The sequence below is a fragment of the Rhinopithecus roxellana genome, chromosome 15 (assembly GCF_007565055.1).
Source record: "Rhinopithecus roxellana isolate Shanxi Qingling chromosome 15, ASM756505v1, whole genome shotgun sequence".
NCBI classification, from domain to species: Eukaryota; Metazoa; Chordata; class Mammalia; order Primates; family Cercopithecidae; genus Rhinopithecus; species Rhinopithecus roxellana.
The window spans coordinates 124,216,485-124,240,148 of record NC_044563.1 but is presented as its reverse complement, the minus strand read 5'-3'; the positions used below and the strand labels follow the sequence as shown (position 1 = coordinate 124,240,148).

The 23,664-nt window shown below is 45.8% G+C and overlaps 1 protein-coding gene across 3 annotated transcripts in view; it reads left to right on the top strand.

Annotated features, from left to right (window-relative positions):
• Nucleotides 1-3,557: 3,557 nt before the first annotated feature.
• SLC35F2 (solute carrier family 35 member F2) overlaps nucleotides 3,558-23,664 on the top strand; it is a 66,258-nt gene continuing 46,151 nt past the window's right edge. Inside the window, exon 1 of one of the 3 annotated variants that reach the window (XM_010360854.2) lies at nucleotides 3,558-3,841. In XM_010360854.2, coding sequence (XP_010359156.1) covers nucleotides 3,732-3,841 — 110 coding nt within the window. In that variant the 5' untranslated portion in view covers nucleotides 3,558-3,731. The remainder of the gene's footprint in view (nucleotides 3,842-23,664) is intronic. The other 2 variants (XM_030918817.1, XM_030918818.1) reach the window with 2 other exon arrangements.

Sequence of the window (23,664 nt, the reverse complement as noted above, 5' to 3'; positions counted from 1 at the left end):
TTTTTTTTGTTTCAGACGGGGTTTCACCATCTTGGCCAGGCTGGTATTGAACTCCTGATCTCGTGATCCACCCGCCTCGGCCTCCCAAAATGCTGGGATTACAGGCGTGAGTCACTGCGACTGGCCACACAGTGTGTAACTTAATCACATCTGCAAAGTCCATTTTGCTACTCAAGGCAACATTCACAGGTTCTAGGATTAGGACCTGGATATTTTGGGGGACATTATTCAGCTTGCTACAATGTATAAATCCATCTTTTAATCTTATGTATTTATACAAAAGCATACATTTTTACATAATAGGGACTCTATTGGCGGGGCTTGGTGGCTCACACCTGTAATCACGGCAGTTTGGGAGGCCGAGCAAGTGGATCATGAGGTCAGGAGATCGAGACCATCCTGGCCAACAACAAGCCCTGTCTCTACTAAAAATACAATAATTAGCCAGGCATGGGCACGTGCCTGTAGTCCCAGCTACTTGGGAGGCTGAGGCAGGAGAATCGTTTGAACCAGAGAGTTGGTGGTTGCAGTGAGCCGAGATAGGGCCACTGTATTCCAGCCTGAGGACAGAGAGACTCCATCAAAAAAAAAAAAAAAAAAAAAAAAAAAAAAAAAAAAGGGACTCTATTATATGTGCCAGAGATTTTTATTTTTTATTTTTTAGACGGTCTCATTATGTTGCCCAGGCTGGTCTGAAACTCCTGAGCTCAAACAATCCTCCTGCCTTAGCCTCCTGAAGTGCTGGGATTACAGGCATGAGCTACCGCACCTGGCCCCGCACCCTCTTTTAAAGTTACTTGTGTTGATGTGTATCTTATATTTTTCTTCATATTCACATAATCAAACATAGTAGTCCTCCCTTATGTTTCAAGACCCCCGGTGGATGTCTGAAACTGCAGATAGTATTCAGTCCTATACAGTATATATTTTTTTCCTATACATACCTATAATAAAATTTAATTTATAAAATTGGCACAGTAAGAAATTAACAACTCATAATAAAATAGAACAATTATAACAATATACTGTCATAAAAGTTATGTGAATGTGGTCGCTCTCTCAAAATATCTTAACTACAGTCATCTATTTTCAGAGGGTAATTGGATGTAGTACCTAAAACCGTGGAAATCAAAACCTCAGGTAAGGGGGTAACTACTGCATATATTGCAAATAAAAAACAAATCAAATTTGGTTAAGGAGAGACTTTATTTGAAGGGATTATTGCAAATGGGGATGGGTGGGGACTATGGGGAAGGGTCCTGCAGTAGGAGGAAAGGGTCTATTCTCTACCGGCGGGAAGTGGAATGAAAAGATGGCTCTGTTGGATAGTAGATCATGGAATGTTTCACCCTGAGGCCAGCTTCTCAGGAGGGGCTACTAAGGAGGGGTTACCTGGGCTCAGGGTCAGGGTGGGTGAAAGTTCAGAGGTATGAGGAAGAGAAATTCAACTAAAATCTTTGATTAAAAAAAAAGGTGGGAGGTTTATTTTCTTCTTTCTCTTTCTCTCTCTGTCTCTTTCTTTCTTTCTTTCTTTCTTTCTTTTTTTTTTTTTTGAGACCAAGTTTCGCTCTTTTTGCCCAGGCTGGAGTGCAATGGCGCGATCTCGGCTCACCGCAACCTCTGCCTCCCAGGTTCAAACGATTCTCCTGCCTCAGCCTCCTGAGTAGCTGGGATTACAGGTGTGCGCCACCACTCCAGCTAATTTTGTATTTTTAGTAGAGATGGAGTTTCTCCATGTTGGTCAGGCTGGTCTTGAACTCCCGACTTCAGGTGATCCACCTGCCTCGGCCTCCCGAAGTACTGGGATTATAGGTGTGAGCCACCGCGCACAGCCTCTGTCTTTTTCTTTCTTTCTTTTTTTTTGAGACAGTCTTACTCTGTTGCCCAGGCTGAAGTGCAGTGGCACCATTTTGGCTCACTGCAACCTCTGCCTCCCGGGTTCAAGCGGTTCTCCTGCCTCAGCCTCCCAAGTAGCTGGGATTACAGGCGCATACCAAAACGCCTGGCTAATTTTTGTAGTTTTAGTAGAGACAGGATTTCGCCATGTTGGCCAGGCTGGTCTCGAACTCCTGACCTCAGGTAATCCGCCCGCCTCGGTCTCCCAAAGCACTGGGATTACAGGCGTGAGCCACCGCGCCCAGCGTAGGAAGGTTTAATAATTGTCATTATTTTCTAGGAGCACAGGGCTCAGGTAGAATTCAACGTTGTCAATGTGCAGGGTTAAATGAGTTGTTTACTTTACAAAAGTGAGATCTTAAATGTGCTTCTAATGTCCTCTTGTTTCATGATATGCTTGTATTATAATAATTAGTGCTCTACGGATGACCACGTTCTTAGTTTCAAAGGTTTTTTTGAGGTTCCTGCAGCTGCTAAACTTGGGGTTCCTGAAGCCATATTTCATTTTCGAAAGCTGTTCTTTATTCTTAGACTCCTTTTACAGAATTGCCAGCTTGTCTGCATAGCCTATTTGAACATACGTTTATTTCGCCTCACCCCAATCCCCAAAGCAGGTGGCCAGGAAAAAAAAAAAAAAAGGTCCCAACACCTTTTCTTTTGTTTTCTGGATTTCCTCCTTTCCGGAAGCAGGGGGTCAGTGACGGGAACTTTTCGACCCCAGCTTAGTGTCTCTTAATCCCTCTTTGGCCCGTGGAAGCCTCGGAAGGCGTGGCCAGGGCAGGACATCCCAGCCGAGCGTGGGGGGTTGGCACCGTCTCCCTCCCTGGCACCGCGGAGACAACTGAATACTGAAAGACAAAACCAACACACCGCGAGGAAGGAGACACGCCTCCATCCACGCCACAAAGGCACGTTTCCAAGATCTTTTTAGGATCTCACCCATGTTTTGTAGGGAAAAGCGACACAGACCTGAAGCGCCTTCAGGTTTTTTTTTTTTTTTTTTTGAGACGACGTCTCACTCAGTTGCCCAGGCTGGAGTGCAAAGGCGCGATCTCGGCTCACAACCTCCGCCTCCCGGGTTCAAACGTTTCTCCTGCCTCAGCCTCTCGAGTGGCTGGGACTACAGGCACCCGTCACCATGCCCGGCTAATTTATGTATTTTTAGTAGAGACGGGGTTTCACCATGTTTTCCAGGCTGGTCTCGAACTCCGGACCTCAGGTGATCCACCCGCCTCGGCCTCCCAAAGCGCTGGGATTACAGGCGTTCCAACGCGCCGTGCCAGCCTTCAGCTATTTTAATGAAGCGATCTTGTACAAATCAGCCAGAGAGAGGGAGAGTGGGAGGGAGGAGGAGGGGTCAGCCAGTCCTTCCAGTTAGCTCACTCACTAGTTAGCTCACTCACTGTCCCGGCTCACTCACCGCTTCTTAGCTTAGGAATCACCTACAATAACCTAGTGTCACCGTATCTTGTGATTTCAAACAAGGAACCCTAAAAACCTGAAAGACACATTGGGTGTCGCTCAACAATGAGGCTCAGCTGCCAGTACGAAAAAAAAAATTGCCCTTTCTCCTCCTGCCACCCTGAAGGTGCCAGGTTGTAATCTGCAAATGTATTGTTTGGCCCTTAGGGCTTGACAGTTCATGATTGGTCGCTGAAGGAGCCGGGCGGAGGAGCGAGAGAGACGCGGGCGGAGGAGCGAGAGGGACGCGAGCGAGCGAGGGAGGGAGCGCAGGGCCAGAGCGGAGCCCCAGCCGACCGCACAGGCGCCGCCTCCCGTCTTCCGGGACCCAGCACTTAGGGGGTTTTGGGCGCTGGAGACGCGTAAGGGCGCCCATGGAGGCAGACTCGCCGGCGAGTCCCGGCGCCCCAGAGCCCCTCGCGGAGGGAGCAGGGGGCGAGTTCTACAGCCTGCTGCGCAGGATAAAAGGCAAACTCTTCACCTGGTGAGTGGAAGGCGCGCGCTGCAGCTCCGCTGGGGCGCGGGGGCGGCTGCGGGCCCGACGCGCACGTGGACACTGAGCACAAGCTCTGAGGCTCCCAGCAGGGAGGCAGAGGGAACGACCACACGGACTTCGGTTCGGGGCTCAACACGTGCGCCAGGAATGGTGCGCTTTACCTGGCCTCGGAAGCACTTGGTGCGTCTCCCTCGGCTCCCGTTTCGAAATCGTGGCAATGTATTTTAGAGGATTTGGGCGGAAATCCACACTGTTGGCACTGTTAGGTCGGTCCTCTGGGGCGTTCCGCCGGGGAGGGACGAGGTTCCTGGGGATGCTGTGAAGGAGGAGTGCCCACCTCGGGCTGGGCAGGTGGGTGAGCGCCACTTCCTGACGCCGGCGCCCTCATTCTGTCTGCTGCCGAGCCCTCCAGACTGGGCGCGGTGATCCGAGAGTTGACCCAAGTGAGAAATCCTGGTTAAGTTTTGTGCTACTGCCGGGCGGGAGACCAGAGCCGGCCCTGCCTTCCTCGGCTTGAGGGAAGTGACATAGCCACCCCCAGGACTGGGGTCCAGGGAAACCTCCTTGTGGTATCACTATGCTCGTGGGACGCAGGGACTCTAGAAAGCGTTTCTGTGGTTGCTGGAGGACTTGCACTCTGGAAATGAGAGAACCCAGGACCTAAATAGTGAAAGACATTTATTGGGCATTCGCTCTGTGTCAGGTACTGTGCATAACAATTTATGTGGATAATATCAGCTAATCCTCACCACTTTAGGAGATGGTACTATTGTTATGTCCACTTTGCCGCTGGAGAACAAAGAAGGCTAAGCAATTTGCCCAAGGCCACAAGATGATCTTTTAAGAGGTGATGCCTGCAAGCCCTAGTCTAAGCAACTTGGGCCGCTGACAACTCATGAAACAGGCCTTTGATTTTTTTTTCATATTAACAAAGCGAATTTCCCTTTAACGATTGTGAAAGATATGTCCTGAAAAGCCATACCATTTTAAAAACGAGATCGATAAAGCTGTAAGCATTTTTTATCATACAAATATAGTTTGAAATTGATGCATGTGTTTAAAGGGGGAAGTTGGCCCAAAACCACCTTGTAGCATCCAGTTGTGTATGTCCTGATACATTTGTTGAAAGTTCCCAGCTGGGAGGCAATTCAGTGTAATGGCTAAGGGCACTCACATTCTGGACTCAAATCCTGGCTGGGTGACCGTGGACAAGTCAGTCCTCCCCTCCCCTCCCCTGCCCTCCCCTCCCCTCCCCCTCCTTCCCCCTCCTTCCCCCTTCCTTCCCCCTTCCTTCCCTTCCTTCCTTCCCTTCCTTCCCTTCCTTCCCTTCCTTCCCTTCCTTCCTTCCTTCCTTCCTTCCTTCCTTGACAAGTCACTTATCTGTGCTCCAGGCTCCCTCCCTCCCTCCCTCCCTCCCTCCCTCCTTCCTTCCTTCCTTCCTTCCTTCCTTCCTTCCTTCCTTCCTTCCTTCCAGATGGAGTCTCGTTCTGTCACCCAGGCCTGAGTGCAGTGGCTCGATCTCAACTAACTGCAACCTAAACCTTTCGGGTTCAAGCGATTATCCTGCCTCAGCCTTCGAAGTAACTGGGATTACAGATATGTACCACCATGCCTGGCTAATTTTTTTCGTACTTTTAGTAGAGATGGGGTTTCCCCATGTTGACCAGGCTGGTCTTGAACGCCTGACCTCAAGTGAACCACCTGCCTCCACCTCCCAAAGTAGTGGGATTACAGGTGTGAGCCACTGCGCCTGGCCTGTGCTCCAGTTTTCTTATTTGTAAAATGGAGATAATAACAGTACCTACCTTGTAGGGCTGTTACAAGAATTAATTGGGTGACTGCGCAGGAGAGGGCAGACAAAGCCTGGCTCCTTTCAGTGCTCTGTATGGGTTAGTTGTCACCATTAGCTCTCTCTATTCTTGGGTGATGGGAACATGTGGTGATTACTTCAGGAGATGCCAGTGGCCTTGAGGCTGGGGCAGATGATATGGCAAGATGTCTGTTTAACAAGATGTGATAAGAATTAACAATGATTTTTTTTTTTTTGTCTTTTTCTTTTTTTTTTTGAGACAGAGTTTTGCTCTTGTTGTCCAGGCTGGAATGCAGTGGCACAATCTTGGCTCACTGCAGCCTCCGCCTCCTGGGTTCAAGTGATTCTCCTGCCTCAGCCTCCTAAGTAGCTGGGATTACAGACGCCCGCCACCACACTCGGCTAATTTTTGTATTTTTAGTAGAGACAGGGTTTCACCATGTTGGCCAGGCTGGTCTTGAACTCCTGACCTCAGGTGATCCATCCACCTCAGCCTCCCAAAGTGCTGGGATTACAGGCGTGAGCCACGGCACCTGGCCTGATTTTTTTTTTTTTTTTTCCTCTCCTAATGTTCTGATACTTTTGGAATCCGGGTATGTTTTATAATCAGTCTAGTAGCCTACTAAATATGATATTTCTTTTGTCTATGAATGTCCTTTTTATGTATCTCTTTGAGGGCTTTTTGCTTTCTTGTGGAATAGCGGTTCTGTGCATTTTTTTTTTTTAGACGGAGTTTCTTGTTGCCCAGGCTGGATGTCAGCTCACTGCAACCTCCGCCTCCCAGGTTCAAGCTGTTCTTCCGCTCAGCCTCCCGAGTAGCTGGGATTACAGGTGTGTGCCACCACACCCGGCTAATTTTGTATTTTTAGTAGAGACGAGATTTCTCCATGTTGGTCAGGCTGTTCTCGAACTCCCAACCTCAGGTGGTCTGCCTGCCTTGGCCTCCCAAAGTGCTGGGATTACAGGTGTGAGTCACCATGCCCGGCCATGGATGAAGTTCTTTAATAGCAGAAATGGTGTCTTTTTCTTTTTTATGTCTACCACAACCCTTAGCACATGAATGAGTGAATGAGTGAATGACTGAGCGATGACAAAAGTTCTCAAGGCTTCCTTTCCATTCTGCCTCCCTCCCTGAACTCTTCCCTTTATTGGTCTTTATTCCAAGGGTCTTGGGCTGAGCTTCTTGTTTGGTTGGCTGGACTCTTTTGTTAATTAAAGTTTCCATTCCTACCTCTGGCAGCCATCCAAGCACTTGGATTTTGGATTGCAGTTTCTCTTTATCCGACCCAGCAATCAGAAAAGAGTGGTTTACCAGATATCCAGTACTCCTAATACTCAATATTTTAAACTTTGTTGTCAAAGCTCATGTCCCAAGTTTGAGTTTAGCTTTGTGAATCCCCACCTGTGGCCAGGGAACCAAGGGTGGGAGAGTGTAGAAAGAGGTTGGTGAATGGATGTGATGTGTTATCACCATATGGGCAAGATACAGAGAGAGATTTATAACCACATAGCTCATTTCTACTCCTTTTACCAAAAAGGGGCAAGAAGAGCCTTTATGGGCAACTGGGTACTAAATATAGGGAAAATATTGGGGCCTAGAGCTTGTTATGTTTTCATTATGAGGAGGATATGTTCTAAGTGACCCCAGCTCTTTTTTTTTTTTTTTTTTTTTTTGAGACGGAGTCTTGCTCTGTCGCCCAGGCTGGATGGAGTGCAGTAGCTGGATCTCAGCTCACTGCAAGCTCCGCCTCCCAGGTTTACGCCATTCTCCTGCCTCAGCCTTCTGAGTAGCTGGGACTACAGGCGCCCGCCACCTTGCCCAGCTAGTTTTTTGTATTTTTTAGTAGAGACAGAGTTTCACCATGTTAGCCAGGATGGTCTCAATCTCCTGACCTCGTGATCCACCCGTCTTGGCCTCCCAAAGTGCTGGGATTACAGGCTTGAGCCACAATGCCCGGCCGACCCCAGCTCTTAATATACCTGCCCCCATAGGGTACAGACAACTTTTCTCTATAATTAGGAATATCAGATCACTCATTCAATAAAAGTTTATTGAACACTTACTGTGTTCCAGGCATTCATGATAGTGAGAACCATATATTCCTTAGTGGACTTTGTAATTTTGGCTTTTGTCATTGCTGTCAACTCAAGTGAAAAGTATTCTGATATAAGACCGTGGACTTCCAGGAGTATCTGAGAATACTTCTTATTTAATTGTTTATTATTATTATTATTATTATTATTTTTGAGACAGGGTCTCGCTCTGTTGGCGAGGCTGGAGTACAGTGGCTGATCATGGCTTACTGCAGCCTTGACCTCCGTGGCTCAGGTAATCCTCCCACTTCAGCCTCCTGAGTAGCTGGGACTATGGCATGCACTGCCATGCACTACTAAATTTTTTTTTTCATAGAGACAGGGTTTCATCATGTTGCCCAGGCTGGTCTCAAACTCATGGGCTCAGGTGATCCACCTGCCTCGACTTTCCAAAGTGTTGGGATTACAAGTGTGGGCCCCTGCACCTGGTATTATTATTTAATGGTATACTGTCAGTTTACATTCTGACACATAGATCCTAATTTATTCATATATATGTTTTTAATTTTTAATTTCAGTTTTTGTAGGGACAAAATCTTACTATGTTACTCGGGCTGATCTTGAACTCCTGGGCTCAAGCAGTCCTCCCGTCTTGGCTTCCCCGAATGCTGGGGTCACAGGCATGAGTCACTGCACCAGGCCTATTCACATATTTTAAAAATGTGTATTCCTTATAACAATCATCAACTTTGTATCTCTAGCAAAAAAACCTTTAATTATTGTTTTATATATTTATCCTTTTTCCCATCAAACGATGGTAAACTTTTCGAGGGCATGGATTTTATCATATTCCTTTTGTAGCAGAGTGCCAGACATGGTTTATTCATTGATTCTTTCATTCACCAAGCCTTGGACATCTGTAATGTTCTAGGCTTCAGACTAGTCTCTTTGGCCATATTGAACAGGACTAAGTTCCTGCTCTAGAGAAAGCTCATAATCAAATTATGGTAAAAAGTTATATTAAGTGCTATAAAGGTAAGTGCAAGGTTCAGCAATGGCACAAAAGAGGGCAGAGACCAAGTTTACCAGGGTGAGGTAGGGTTGGGGAGCTTGAGAGGGAAGGTGATCGGGACTATGAAGACTGAATGAGTTTTCCAGGTGGCCTTGCTGAGGAAGGGTAGTCGAGGCTTGAAAGTGCCAGAAAGTGTTTTGCTTAAGGAACTTCAAGTGGCTTGGTGTGAAGGGGCATGGGCTGGAAGAGGGAAGGATAATAGGTGGTCAGTCTACACCCACATTCCTTTGTTTTATTTGAGATGGAGTCTCGCCTAGGCTGGAGTGCAGTGGCGTGATCTCCTGAGTTCACGCGAGTCTCTTGTCTCAGCCTCCTGAGTAGCTGGGATTATAAGCATGGGTCACCATGCCTGGCTAATTTTTTTTTTTGAGATGGAGTCTTGCTCTGTTGTCCAGGCTGCAGTGCAGTGGTGTGATCTCAGCTCACTGCAATCTCCACCTCCCGGGTTCAAGCGATTCTCCTGCCTCAGCCTCCCTGGTAGTAGCTGGGATTACAGGCGCATGCCACCACGCCCGGCTAATTTTTGTATTTTCAGTAGAGACAGGGTTTTGCCATGTTGGCTAGGCTGGTCTTGAACTCCTGACCTCAGGTGATCGGCTCATCTCTGCCCCCTCCAAAGTGCTGGGATTACAGGTGTAAGCCACTGTGCCCAGCCAATTTAATTTTTTTTTTTTTTGAGATGGAGTCTCGCACTGTCGCCCCAGCTGGAATGCAGTGGCGTGATCTCGGCTTACTGCAGCCTCTGCCTCCTGGGTTCAACCGATTCTCCTGCCTCAGCCTCCTGAGTAGCTGGGATTACAGTGCCTGTCACCACACCCAGCTAATTTTTTGTATTTTTAGTAGAGACAGGGTTTCACCATGTTGGCCAGGCTGGTCTCAAACTCCGGACCTCGTGATTCGCCAACCTCAACCTCCCAAAGTGCTGGGATTACAGGTGTGAGCCACTGTGCCCAGCCAATTCTGTATTTTTAGCAGAGATGAGGTTTCACCGTGTTGGCCGAACTGGTCTTGAACTCCTGGTCTCAGGTGATCCACCTGCCATGACCTCCCAAAGTGCTGGGATTACAGGCCTGAGCCACCACGCCCGGCCAACACCCACACTCCTTGTTATTGTCTAGCAACAGGTCTGGGATACACGTGTGCTTTCTCCTTTCATTTGGGTTTCCGCCTTCCAAAGGGTAAAGTCCCAGACATTTTTGAAGGAGTCGTTTAGTTGTGCTCAACTGTGCAGACTTATCCAGTCAACAGACATCTATTGAGCACTCACTGTGTATGCAGCATAAATCCTAAGCTGGTATGTCGCCCTGCATAAAAACATATTGTTTTATAGTGTTATTTAAACAAAGATGTAAGGTTAGGAATCTTTTGTGGCTTGTGCAATTCCGTGGGGAATTGGGAAACTCTGGATTCTACTAATCTCCATAAATTCTCCTCCCTTCCCCCTTTTTACTATGAAATTATTTAGTATCTTCCCATTCTACTAGACTCCAGGAATCAGGAATCATCTAGTTATGGCCATTCTATATTCTGATTGTAACATTACTGACCTTGCAATAGATTCCCAATAAATATGTGATGCATGGCTGAGAATGAATCCTTAATACCAATAAATAGGCGTTGTATAAAAGATTACATCCCCTTTTTTAGAAAAAATTTTGACTGTGCATTATATGTTTGTGACCCAGTCATGTTATTTTGTTCATCTAGTGTGTTTTTTAACCTCAGCCTTTTTTTTTTTAAATTTATTTTTATTTTTATTTTTCTTGAGACGAAGTTTCGCTCTTGTCACCCAGGCTGAAGTGCAATGGTGCAATCTCCAGTCACTGCAACCTCCGTCTCCTGGGTTCAAGCCTTTCTCCAGCCTCAGCCTCCCAAGTAGCTGGGATTACAGGCATCTGCCACCATGCCTAGCTAATTTTTGTATTTTTAGTAGAGACAGGGTTTCACCATGTTGGCCAGGCTGGTCTTGAATTCCTGACCTCAGGTGATCCACCCTCCTCAGCCTCCCAAAGTACTGGGATTACAGGCGTGAGACACTGCGCCTGGCCAACCTCAGCCTTCTTGACATTTTGAGTTGACTAATTCTTTTTTTTCTGGAGACAGAGTCTCACTCCAGGCTGGAGTGCAGTGGCATGATCTCGGGTCACTGCAACCTCCCCCTCCTGATTCAAATGAATCTCCTGCCTCAGCCTCCCGAGCAGCTGGGATTACAGACACCTGCCACCATGTTTGGCTAATTTTTGTATCTTTAGTAGAGATGAGGTTTCACCATGTTGGCCAGGCTGGTCTCGAACTCCTGACCTTAAGTGATCCACCCGCTTCGGCCTCCCAGTGTGCTGGGTTTATAGAATTGAGCCACCACGCCTGGCCTTGAGTTGACTATTTATTGGGGCTGTTCTGCAAGATGTAGATCCCTGACCCCAGCCAATAAGTGCCAGTATAGCACCCTCACCTCCACTCCCAGTTGTGATATTCAAAAATGTCTCCAGAAATTACCAAATGTCTTCTGGGGGACAAAAATCATCCCTGGTTGAGAACCACTGATCTAGTCTATTGTTTTACCTGCTACAGAGTATTCTGTGGTTCCACGGTCCATCCACCAGTGTTAGACAACCAGACAGTTTCCAACTGCCAGCCTCCACAAACATCACTGTGATGACCATTCTCATACATGTCCCCTATGTGCTGAAGAAAGAGATGATAGCTAGGCTTGGGTCTGAGTCCCTCTAGGTAGAGGGGAGGGGATGCACCCTAGGATGGAGAAATCTTGGGCACCACAGAATCACTGTTGATTTCTGTTGTTCAGTGACCATCTGTTAAGCTATTCCTATCAGCTGCTCTGAAAGGAGGAGGAGGCAGTCTCTCTAGGTTACAGCCCATTAGCCCAAGGAGCTTGGAGAGGGTAGGTGAGGAATGATTGCTGGCTGGACAGCCTGAACCTGTTTTATTAATTTCTCAACACTGGAGGGAGTTGTTAAACGGGCAGGCATGCACTATAGGGAGAGGGAAGACTGGAATTGAAAAGCTTTTCTCCAGCATGCCCTCCACTGGGCCTCTTGCCCCTCTCTCTGCCCCAGGGTGTAGTCTCCTTCTTCCCCTAGACCACTTCTAGATAACCTTTGGGTTGTTCCATCTTTTCTTTGCTTCTTTCTTCTGGTTGACTTGAAGGAAGTTAGTGCTTATTCCCTGTCTTGACAGCACTTCCAGAATAGTCCCAGAGTCCACCTCCCCCTTCAATCCCTATTGTCTTCCCCCCCCCCCGGCCCCCCGAGACGGAGTCTTGCTCTGTAACCCAGGCTGGAATGCAGTGGTGCAATCTCCGCTCACTGCAACCTTTGCCTCCTGGGTTCAAGCGATTCTCCTGCCTTAGCCTCCCGAGTAGCTGGAATTACAGGTGCCTGCTGCCATGCCTGGCTAATTTTTGTATTTTTAGTGGAGATGGGGTTTCACCATGTTGGCCAGGCTGGTCTCGAACTCCTGACCTCAGGTTATCCGCCCATCTCAGCCTCCCAAAGTGCCGGGATTACAGACTTGAGCCACTGCGCCTAGCCTCAAATCCCTGTTGTCACTAATTCAGTTCAAGCTTTTATTGTCTCTCACTTAGTAATAGCTTCCATCCATGCCTCCATCTACCCCCGACCCCAATCATCTCGCTACACAGAAGTCAGAGTGATGCCTAATAAAACGAAGGAGTATTAATAGCTGTCATCAAATGAGAATTCGCTGTGTATCAGGCACCCTACTTACATTTCATCAATCCTCATGACACTCCTATAAAAATAGTTTTTTTATTCTGTTTTGATAGACAAAGCAGGTAAGTAATTTGCCCAGGACAGTTGGCTGGTGAGAGGCAGAGCTGAGATAGTTTCATTTGATTCTAAAACCCAGACCTGCTTTACTCTTTCAGAAATCTCAGGTGATATGACCAGTGTACCCAAGAAAATTAAAAGAAAAAAAGAAAGAAATCTCACTGCATTATGCTCAGGCTGAAAACCTTTTGGGATTCTTCTCATCACCTACCCCAGTGATTTGCAAACTGGAGGAGCTCTTGGGGTTCCCTGGAGGTTCCTTAGGGTTCACCATGGGAGACAAGTAGGGAATAGGAGCTGGTGGGCTTCTAGGCTGGCCTCTGGCACCCACCAGGGTGTGCTGCTATTGCTTGTTTTATAGTTGGGCTTTTATGCCCGATTAATAACAATAATACTGTACAATGGATAACTTATAAGCCAAAGAAACTTATTTCATATAGTCTGGAGTCTGGGAGCTCTGAGACCAAGGTGCCTGCAGGCTTGGTGTCCCCTGGTTCATCGTCAGCTGTTTTCTTGCTGTGTCCTCACATGGTAAAAAGGGTTTGGGAGCTCTCTGGAGTCCCTTTTGTGAGGACACTAATCCCATTTATGTAGACTCCACCTTCATGACCTAATCATCTCCCAGAGGCCCCACCTCCAAGTAATATCACATTAGGGATTAAGTTTCAACATATGAATTTTGAGGAGACACAAATATTAAGTCTATACCAATGCTGTTTGAAGAAAGGGTTCTGCAGCTAAAACAAATCTGAAAGCCACTGTTTATTGGTTAGAGCTCAAACTGCTGTCCCTCCTCCTCTCCTCTTTCTTCTTCCTCTTTACCTGAACATAATAATTCCTTTTTTAAGTTTTTTTTTTTTTATTGTGGTAAAATATGCATAGCATAAAATGTACTATTTTAGCCATGTTTATGTGTACCATTCAGGGGGATTAAGTACATTTGTAATACTGTGCCACCATCACCATATCTGTTTCCAGAACTTGTTTATTATCCCAAACTCTGTACATTTCAAATAATAACTCTGCACTCGCCCTCCCCAGCCCCTGGCAACTACGGTTCTACTTTCTGTCTCTATGAATCTGACTTCTCTAGATACCTCATATAAATAGAATCATTTAGCACTTGTCATCTTGTGAGAGTTCAGGCTTCTCGACATGAACTATGAGGCTTTCCATCACTGGCCCACTTCCCTCTCCAGGTTCACCTCCCAGAATGTCCCTCTCTCACTTGGCACTCGGTCCAGCGACACTGACATGCCCTTGTGCACGCCATACCTGCGCCTTTGCACCTGTAGTTCCCTCCTGGGATTGCTTTCGCTGTTAGCATCAAGTAGGAAATCTTCCCTGTTTCCTCTCTCTGTCCCTCCTGACACACATCTTCGGTTGGGTGCCCCTCTGTGTACCTGTTTCCACCTCATCATTGTACTTCTCTTATTGTAATGCTGAGTATAATTATCACTTGCCTAGGAGAGTGCCTTTTTAAGGACAGAGATGATAATTCATCTTTGAAGTTCCTGCAGTACTTTATGCCTGGCACAGAACTGAAATGGTAGCAGTTCCTCCCATGAGATGTATGAGTTAAGACTGAAATAAAAGTTAGGCTATTTCTGAATAGCTTTCAGAGATTATTTTTGAAGGTAGCCACATTTTTGGAAGAAGTGAATTGCCTCCCCAGGAAATTGCCTGTGTAGGTAGGTTTTGGTAGCTTTATTAAAAAGCTGTAGTAGACTTGCTCATGCCTGTGGTCCCAGCACTTTGGGACACTGAGACAGGAAGCTTTCTGGAGCTTAGGAGTTCGAGACCAGCCTGGGCAACAAAACGAGAGTCCTGTCTCTACAAAAAAAATAAAAAATAGAATATTAGCCATGTGCAGTGGTTTAGGCCTATAATCCTAGCTACTTGGAAGGCTGAAGCAGGAGGATTGCTTGAGCTTGTGAGTCCAGTATTTCAAAGTCACTCCACTGCACTCTAGTCTGAGCGACAGGGTAAGTCCCTATCTGTAAAAGAAAAGCTATAAAAACTTCCTTATGTTATTTACTGAAGACAATCAGAGAGAACGAATCATTTCACACAGGCTAATTTTCCAGATAATTTAAAACTCATTCTTTTAAGCATTAAAATTCACTTTTTTTTTTTTTTTTTTTTTTTTTTGAGAGAGTCTCGCTCTGCTGCTGAGACTGGAGTGTAGTGGCGTGATCTTGGCTCACTGCAACCTCCGCCTCCCGGGTGCAAGCGATTCTCCTGCCTCAGCCTTCTGAGTAGCTGCGATTACAGGTGCCCGCCACCATGTCCAGCTAAGTTTTGTATTTTCGTAGAGATTGGGTTTCACCGTTTTGGCCAGGCTGGCCTTAAACTCTTGACCTCAAGTGATCCACCTACCTTAGCCTCCCAAGGTGCTGATATTACATGCGTGAGCCACTGTGCCCAGCCTAAAATTCACTTTTAAATCCAGTTGAGTGACACTGTGTAATGGATTGTTAACGTTTGCTAATTCATTTATTCATAATTTTGGCAGCAATTCTTTGAAGATTAATTGGTTTGTACTGAACAACTGTCTTAGGGTAGGCCAAGCCATTTAGTTACTTAGTGTGTCCATTTGCAACTAATCCTGGAGATTTTGCCAAGAAAAAAACCATTATTTAAAAATTTTCATGGCATATTTAAGACAAATATGTGAGACTACTCTTTTGATAAACAGTACATTTATTGTGGTATCACGTTTTCTTCATGATTCAGGATCATCATCGTTAACTTTTTTCTGCTGAGAGGCAACAGTATGTTCATAGGCATTGGTATGAATCATTTGTTTGATTTTTTTCAGCCTTTTTTCTCCCAGGTTGTCACATGTGACTTTTTTTTTTTTTTTCTATTACCAGTCATATCTCCGGAACCCTGTGTTCTTTCTAAATTATGATTTCTACCATCTTAACACTGTAGAAACCAGATGACTCAGTTTCTTAGAATTGCTTGTAGTCAAAGTATAAATAGATCCCAAATAAAGATTTGAATGGTTTTCATTTTAATAAATTATAAAAGCTTTGAATCCAGATATTTTGAGCTGTTTATTTTGGATGATGACAGGAGCTTATGTTATTTTTTTTTATTTTTTATTTTTTTGAGACAGAGTCTCGCTCTGTCACCAAGGCTGGAGTGCAATGGCACGATCTCGACTCACTGCAACCTCTGCCTCTAGGGTTCAAGCAATTCTCCTGCCTCAACCTCCTGAGTAGTGTGGATTACAGGCGCACACCACCGTGCCCAGCTAATTTTTGTATTTTTTAGTAGAGATGGGGTTTTACCATGTTGGCCAGGCTGGTCTTGAACTCCTGACCTCAAGTGATCTGCCCGCCTCAGCCTCCCAAAGTGTTTGGGATTACAGGTGTGAGCCACGGTACCCAGCCAGAGCCCATGTTATTTAAAGCCATCAGACAAGTAATGTGTCACAAAAACTTAGTTATTTATGTTAATGATACACAGAGAGATTCCATGAAAAACCACAGGTAAATCCAAAATTTCTTTCTAGTAATTTCTTTTTCCTTTCTTTTTTTTTTTTGGAGATGGCATCTCACTGTATCACCCAGGCCGGAGTGCAGTGGCATAAACATGGCTCCCTGCAGCCTCGACTTCCTAGGCTCAAGCAATCCTCCAGCCTCAGCCTCCCGAATAGCTGAGTTTTGTCAGGTTGCCCAGGCTGGTCTTGAACTCCTGGGCTCAGGCGATCTGCCTGCCTTGGCCTCCCAAAGTGCTGGGATTACAGGCGTGAACCTTCTAGTCATTTCTTAAAAATGTAAGAGTACTTAAGGAAAAAACAGATTTTGTTTCTTCAGTCTAACATAGCCTTACTAAGGAGGATGGTGTTGTGCTAGGTGGATGCAGTAGATCTTCCCAGAGAATTGTGGGGATATTCCTGCTCCAGAAGTGTTTAGGATATACTTGGGGGAAGAGCATTTCCTAAGCTTTTCACTGTAATATCAAGCAAGAAATAACAATAATAACATTTGTTGAGTAAGGCTTACTTTGTGCACTGAGAGCAACCACACTATTCTGAGACCTCAGGGTGAATTAACTCATGTAATTCTTACAATAACTTTATTTATTTATTTGTTTATTGTTTATTGGAGAAGGAGTCTGGCTCTGTCACCCAGCCTGGAGTGCAGTAGCACGATCTCAGTTCACTGCAACCTCTGCCTCCCAGGTTCAAGCGATTCTCCTGCTTCCGCCTCCTGAGTAGCTGGGATTACAGGTGTGTGCCTCCAGGCCCAACTAATTTTTGTATTTTTAGTAGAGAGGAGATTTCACCACGTTGGCCTGGCTGATCTCAAACTCCTGACCTTAGGTGATCTGTCTGCCTCGGCTTCCCAAAGTGCTGGCATTATAGGTGGGAGCCGCTGCGCCTGGCCCGTATAATAACTTTCTACAACAGGTATTATAATACTATTATTGCTAGCGCCATTTCACAGATGTGAAAGTGGGAGCACGGAGGGGTGAGGTGATTTTCCCTAACAGTATTAGTCACACAGTGGTAAGGAATGCAACCAGGCTTCCCCCTCAGGCAGTCTGGCCCCCAGAGCCTGTGCTCTTACTCACTGTACCATTCTGCCTCTTGTGATAGGTCAAAAACAAAAAACAGACCTTGGGCAGTCTATCTCCGGGCTTATTCCGGATTATTTGGATCTCTAGGGATGGCAAAGAGTATATAAAGTCAGGATAAATAGAATGCATCTTCTGGGAGCATTATTTATTTATTTATTTATTTATATATTTTTTTGAGATGGAGTCTCGCTCTGTCCCCCTGGCTGGAGTGCAGTGGCGCGGTCTTGGCTCACTGCAAGCTCTGCCTCCCTGGTTCACGCCATTCTCCTGCCTCAGCCTCCCGAGTAGCTGGGACTATGGGTGCTCGCCACCGCACCCGGCTAATTTTTTGTATTTTTAGTAGAGACGGGGTTTCACCGTGGTCTCGATCTCCTGACCTTGTGATCCGCCCGCCTCAGCCTCCCAAAGTGCTGGGATTACAGGCGTGAGCCACCGCACCTGGCCGCATTATTTATTTTTTAGACCCTAGTTGCATGGAAATGAATTAATCATAATCACTGGCCTATGACACACTGTCATTGTGGGCCCATGAATGGCTTAATATATATATACACATTTTTATATATACATATACATATATATACATATATACATATATACACATATATACATATATACACATGTATATACATATACATATATACACATATATATACACACACATTTTTTAAGAGACAGAGTCTCACTTTGTCACCCAGGCTAGAGTGCCATGGTATGATCATAGTTCACTGCAGCCTTGAACTCAAGTGATCCTCCTGCCTTGGCCTCCAGAGTAGCTAGGACTACAGCGGTGCATCACTAGACCTAATTAAAAAAAAATTTTTGTAGAAATGGAGTCTTGCTATTTTGCCCAGTCTGATCTTGAACACCTGGCTCAAATGATCCTCCCGCCTTAGCCTCCCAAAGTGCTGGGATTATAGGCGTGAGCCACTCTGCTCAGCCTCAATTAATTTTTTTTTTTTTTTTTTTTTTTTGAGACAGAGTTTTGCTCTTGTTGCCCAGGCTGGAGTGCGATGGTGTGATCTCGGTTCACTGTAACCTCCGCCTCCTGGGTTCAAGTGATTCTCCTGCCTCCGCCTCCCGAGTAGCTGGGATTAGCCCAGCTAATTTTGTATTTTTAGCAGAGACGGGGTTTCTCCCTGTTGGTCAGTCTGTTCTTGAATTCCCGACCTCAGGTGATCTGCCCACCTCGGCCTCCCAAAGTGCTGGGATTACAGGTGTCAGCCACTGCGCCCGGTCAGCCTCAATTGATTTTTTAATGTAGTAAGTTCCCAAAAACCCATCTAGCCCTAAAGCTAGAATTTACATGTACCTAAACCAGAGATAGTCACAATCTGGAATTTTCCTTTCACTATTCCTTTGCTCTCATTTTAATATTGCTTTGTACCTCTGTATTTCTTTTTTTTTTTTTTTTTTTGAGACAGAGTCTGGCTCTGTCGCCCAGGCTGGAGTGCAGTGGCCGGATCTTAGCTCACTGCAAGCTCCACCTCCCGGGTTTACGCCATTCTCCTGCCTCAGCCTTCTAGGTAGCTGGGACTACAGGCGCCCGCCACCTCGCCTGGCTAGTTTTTTGTATTTTTTAGTAGAGACGGGGTTTCACCATGTTAGCCAGGATGGTCTCGACCTCCTGACCTCGTGATCCGCCCGTCTCGGCCTCCCAAAGTGCTGGGATTACAGGCTTGAGCCACCGCGCCCGGCTGTACCTCTGTATTTCTAAAAAGTATGCTTTTATTATCATGTTTGACTTTATAAAAAGGATATCATGCTCTATAATCTGGTGAGATTTATATTCCCTTATATCACGTTGCTAAAATTAATTCATATTGTTGCAGATGCTGATGCTGTATACAAACACTCACTTTGACTTTATATAATATTCTTTCCTGTGAATATACCACACTTTATTCATTCATGCTGTTGATGGGCATTTGGGTTTTTTGCTATTGTGTACAGACTTCTAGAAACATTCTTCTGTAGATCTTCTATTGATCATATGTAAAGGGCTTCTTTCATTCACAGACATACACATATACATATATCTAGGAACAGAACTGCTGGTTTATGGGGAATGTGATTGTTAGACTTCATAGAATAATGCCAAACTGTTTTCCAAAGCAGTCGTACCAATTTCCACTCCTAAATTAGCCAGGTATGGTGGTACACACCTGTAATCCCAGCTACTGGGGAGGCTGAGGTGGGAGGATTGCTTGAGCCCAAGAGGTGGAGGCTGTAGTTAGCTGAGATTGCGCCACTGCATTCCAGCTTGGGTGACAGAGTGAGGCTATATTAAAAAAAATTAAATTTAATTAGAGGGGTGTGGTGGCACATTGCCTGTAATCCCAGCTACTTGGGAGGCCGAGGCATGAGAATTGCTTGAACCCAGGAGGCGGAGGTTGCAGTGAGCCCACATCATGCTACTGCACTCAGCCCACATCATGCTACTGCACTCCAGCCTGGGCAACATAGTGAGACTCTGGCTCAAAAAAATAAAAAAATTAATTTTTTTTTACTCCCACTAGCTGTATATGAGAAATCCTATAAAACAACTTCTAGTCAAGCTTTAATTTTTTTTTTTTTTGAGACAGAGTCTCACTCTGTCACCCAGGCTGAGTGTAGTGGCGTGATCTTGGCTCACTGCCTCCCAGTTTCAAATGATTCTCGTGCCTCAGCCTCCTGAGTAGCTGGGGTTACGGGCACACCACCACGGCCAGCTAATTTTTGTATTTTTAGTAGAGATGGTTTTACCATGTTGGCTGGACTGGTCTTGAACTTCTGGCTTCAACTGATCCACCTGCCTCATCCTCCCAAAATGCTGGGATTACAAGTGTGAGCCACTGCACCCGGCCAGGCTTTAAAATTTTTGACGGTCAAATGAATGTAAAGTAACATCTTAATTTACATATGCCTGATCACTAATGAAGTTGGGTCTGTGTGTGTGTTTATTGGCTTTAGTGTACTTTTTTTTTTTGAGATGGAGTCTCTTTCGTCCAGGCTGGAGTGCAGTGGCACAGTCTCGGCTCACTGCGGCCTCCGCCTCCTAGATTCAAGCAATTCTCCTGTGTCAGCCTCCGGAGGAGTTGGGATTACAGGTCTGCACCACCACACTTGGCTAAGTTTTGTATTTTTAGTAGAGACAGGGTTTCACCATGTTGGTCAGGCTGGTCTTGAACCCCTGGCCTCAGGTGATTCACCCGCCTTGGCCTCCCAAAGTGCTGGGATTACAGGCGTGAGCCACCATACCCGGCCGGCCTTAGTGTACTTCTGTGAAGGGCTGCTGTTTTGTGAAATACCCACCTTTTCCATATTATTTTCCTGTTAAACAGATTGCTCTATACATATTGCAACTTACCTGGATTTAAAGATCCCACATGAGACTGACAGAGTTTTGGCTTCTGGCAGGTTCCCCAATAATCCTCATTTAGTATCTTGTGTGGTAGTGGAAGTTGAAAACTTTTTGAGCATATTCAGAGTTGTCTGGATTAAATTAGGAGAAGTTGACGCTGGTTTAAGGGAGGAGTATGACAGTTTTTCTGGTTTAGGGCCTGTGGGGTGTTGAAACGCTGGAAAGGATGACATGACTCACAGGAAATCTCCCCGCTGCCTCCCCTTCCCTCATGGGCCAGGTCTCCACGAGCTTTCTAGATTAGTCACCGACTCCTGTTTTTCTTCAGGTGCCTGATTGGTGTGTGATGAGTGTAGTAGGTCAGTTGTTAGAGGTATTGGTGGTGTCCAGCTCACCACTTTCATAGGGAAAAAAAAAAAGAGGATTTATTACTTTACAGAATCATGGAGGGTTACACTGCCAAACCACAGAGAGACCAGAGAAGCAGCAGGAGCCAGGAGTCCAAACCACACACAGCAGGATTCTGTGTAAGCCTTTGTGCATTGCGTTTGCTTTTGGCTTCATTCTTCCAGCTGCACGCTAGTTGATGATCTTCATCTGAGGATTGCATTGGATAATTTAGATCACACAAAACACAAAATGAACAAACCCCTCAAGTGTTGAAAGCAATTTTTGTTTTGATAATCTGCAATGAGGGAAATTTAGCTTTTACAATAGTTAAAGAGAATCGTCCTTCAGAACCTTCTGTTCCACCCTAATGGGAAGGCGGTGTTAAGAATTGAACGTTTTATGTGGCTTCTTGGCTGTCTGTTGAGAACAGGGTTTGTTTGTGCTCAGTCCCTGTGCCAGACTGGGATGGACAGAGGGAAGGTTGTATGTCTGTCTGAGGGATGTACTCTCTTGCAATCCATACTCGTGAAACGGCAGCACGTTTATTACCAACGCTAATCCCATGCTTCCTGATCCTACCTGCCTCCCACCCCAGCACCCACCTTTTCAGCCCCGCTGGAGCTCCTGTGTGTCTTTTGGAGTGTGTCCACGTTTGTGCTCCTCTTAGAACTTCTTTCCCAGAAGAGTTGTGGGGAGGGAGGATCCTGGAGGCAGAGGCCACATACTCCATGTATTGCCCACAGTTGAATGCTGCCCTCTTCATTTTGCCCCTTGCCCCTAATCTAGGCAGTAGACTTAAGTTCCTCTGACCCATATCCAAAGAGAATAGGTGATTTGAAAATGTGTTTCAGGTTGGGTGTGGTGGCTCACGCCTGTAATCCCAGCATTTTAGGAGGCCAAGGCAGGGAGATCACCTGAGGTTGGGGAGTTCCAGACCAGCCTGACCAACATGGAGAAACCCGGTCTGTACTAAAAATACAAAATTAGCCAGGCGTGGTGGCGCATGCCTGTAATCCCAGCTACTTGGGAGGCTGAGGCAGGAGAATCGCTTGAACCCAGGAGGCGGAGGTTGCAGTGAGCCGAGATGGCACCATTGCACTCCAGCCTGGGCTACAAGAGCAAAACTCCGTCTCAAAAAAAAAAAAAATGTGTTTCACACTTTCTCATTTCAGCCAATGAAAGCCAGAGGACAAAGAGAAGGACATCATGAATGGATTTTATAGTTTCCCTTATTTTTATCAGAACACCTCTTATTAAAATAATTGTAGAACATATAACCATATGGGTTTGACTAATCAGTGCCCATTGTTATAGAGGCAGGGTAGTATGTTTTCTTGTTTTTCTTTTTTTGGGACAGTGTCTTGCCCCGTTATCCAGGCTGGAGTGCACTGGTATGATCTCTACTCACTGTAACCTCTGCCCCGCGGGTTCAGGTGATCCTCCCACCTCAGCCTCTCGAGTAGCTGGGATTACAGGCATGTGCCATGATGCTCAGCTAATTTTTGTATTTTTAGTAGAGATGAGGTTTCACTATGTTGGCCAGGCTGGTCGCGAACTCCTGACCTCAAGTGATCCCCATATCTTGGCCTCCCAAAGTGCTGGGAATACAGGAGTGAGCCACTGCATCCAGCCAGAGTCAGGGTAATTTGTACCAATTGATCTCCCTGTATGGTATCATAATCGTCAATATTACATGTAGTATATTTTATTATTGTTATCAGGGAAGTAATGTATGGAATGGGAAAAATATAGACTTACTAATTTTCTGATCTTGCACAAGTTACTTCTCTAAACAGCTGAAACTGTTACAACTGTTTTTCAACAGTATAATTGTACTAATAATCTCTATCTTACAAGAGTTTTTGTAATATTTAAGAGAAACATATTGGCTGCGTATGGTGACTCACACCCGTAATCCCAGCACTTTGGGAGGCCGAGGTGGGCAGATCACCTGCAGTCAGGAGTTCGAGACCAGTTTGGGCAATATGGCGAAACCCCATCTCTACTAAAGATACGAAAATAAGCCGGGCATGGAGGTGCACGCCTATAGTCCCAACTACTTGGGAGACTGAGGCAGGAGAATTGCTTGAAGCCAGGAGGCAGAGGTTGTAGTGAGATGAGATAGCGCCACTGTACTCCAACCTGGGGTACAGAGCGAGACTGTCTCAAAAAAAAAAAAAAAAAAAAAAAGGCTGGGCGCTGTGGCTCATGCCTGTAATCCCAGCACTTTGGGAGGCTGAGGCAGGCAGATCACCTGAGGTTAGGAGTTCGAGACCAACCTTGCCAACATGGTAAAACCCCGACTCTACTAAAAATACAAAAATTATCTGGGTGTGGTAGCGGGAGCCTGTAATCCCAGCTACTTGGGAGGCTGAGGCAGGAGAATCACTTGAACCCAGGAGACGGAGGTTGCAGTGAGCCGAGATCACACCATTGTACCCCAGCCTGGGTTACAAAAGCGAAACTCCATCTCAAAAAAAAAAAAAAAGAAAAGAAACATCATATGTAAGTACTTAGTATGGCACCTGCACACATTTATTTTTATTAAGCCACCTCACTTTTGTTGAGATAAGAAAGGTTTTATGAATCCCTAATAGATGCACTTGCAATATAACAGTGGTTATAAGCTCAGCCTCTGGAGCCACACTGCTTGGGTTGGTCTCCAGGTTCTGCCATTTGCTAGCTGTGTGATATTGGGCAAGTTACTTAACATCTCTGTGCCTCCATTTCTGTATCTATAAATAGCAATAATAATGGTAC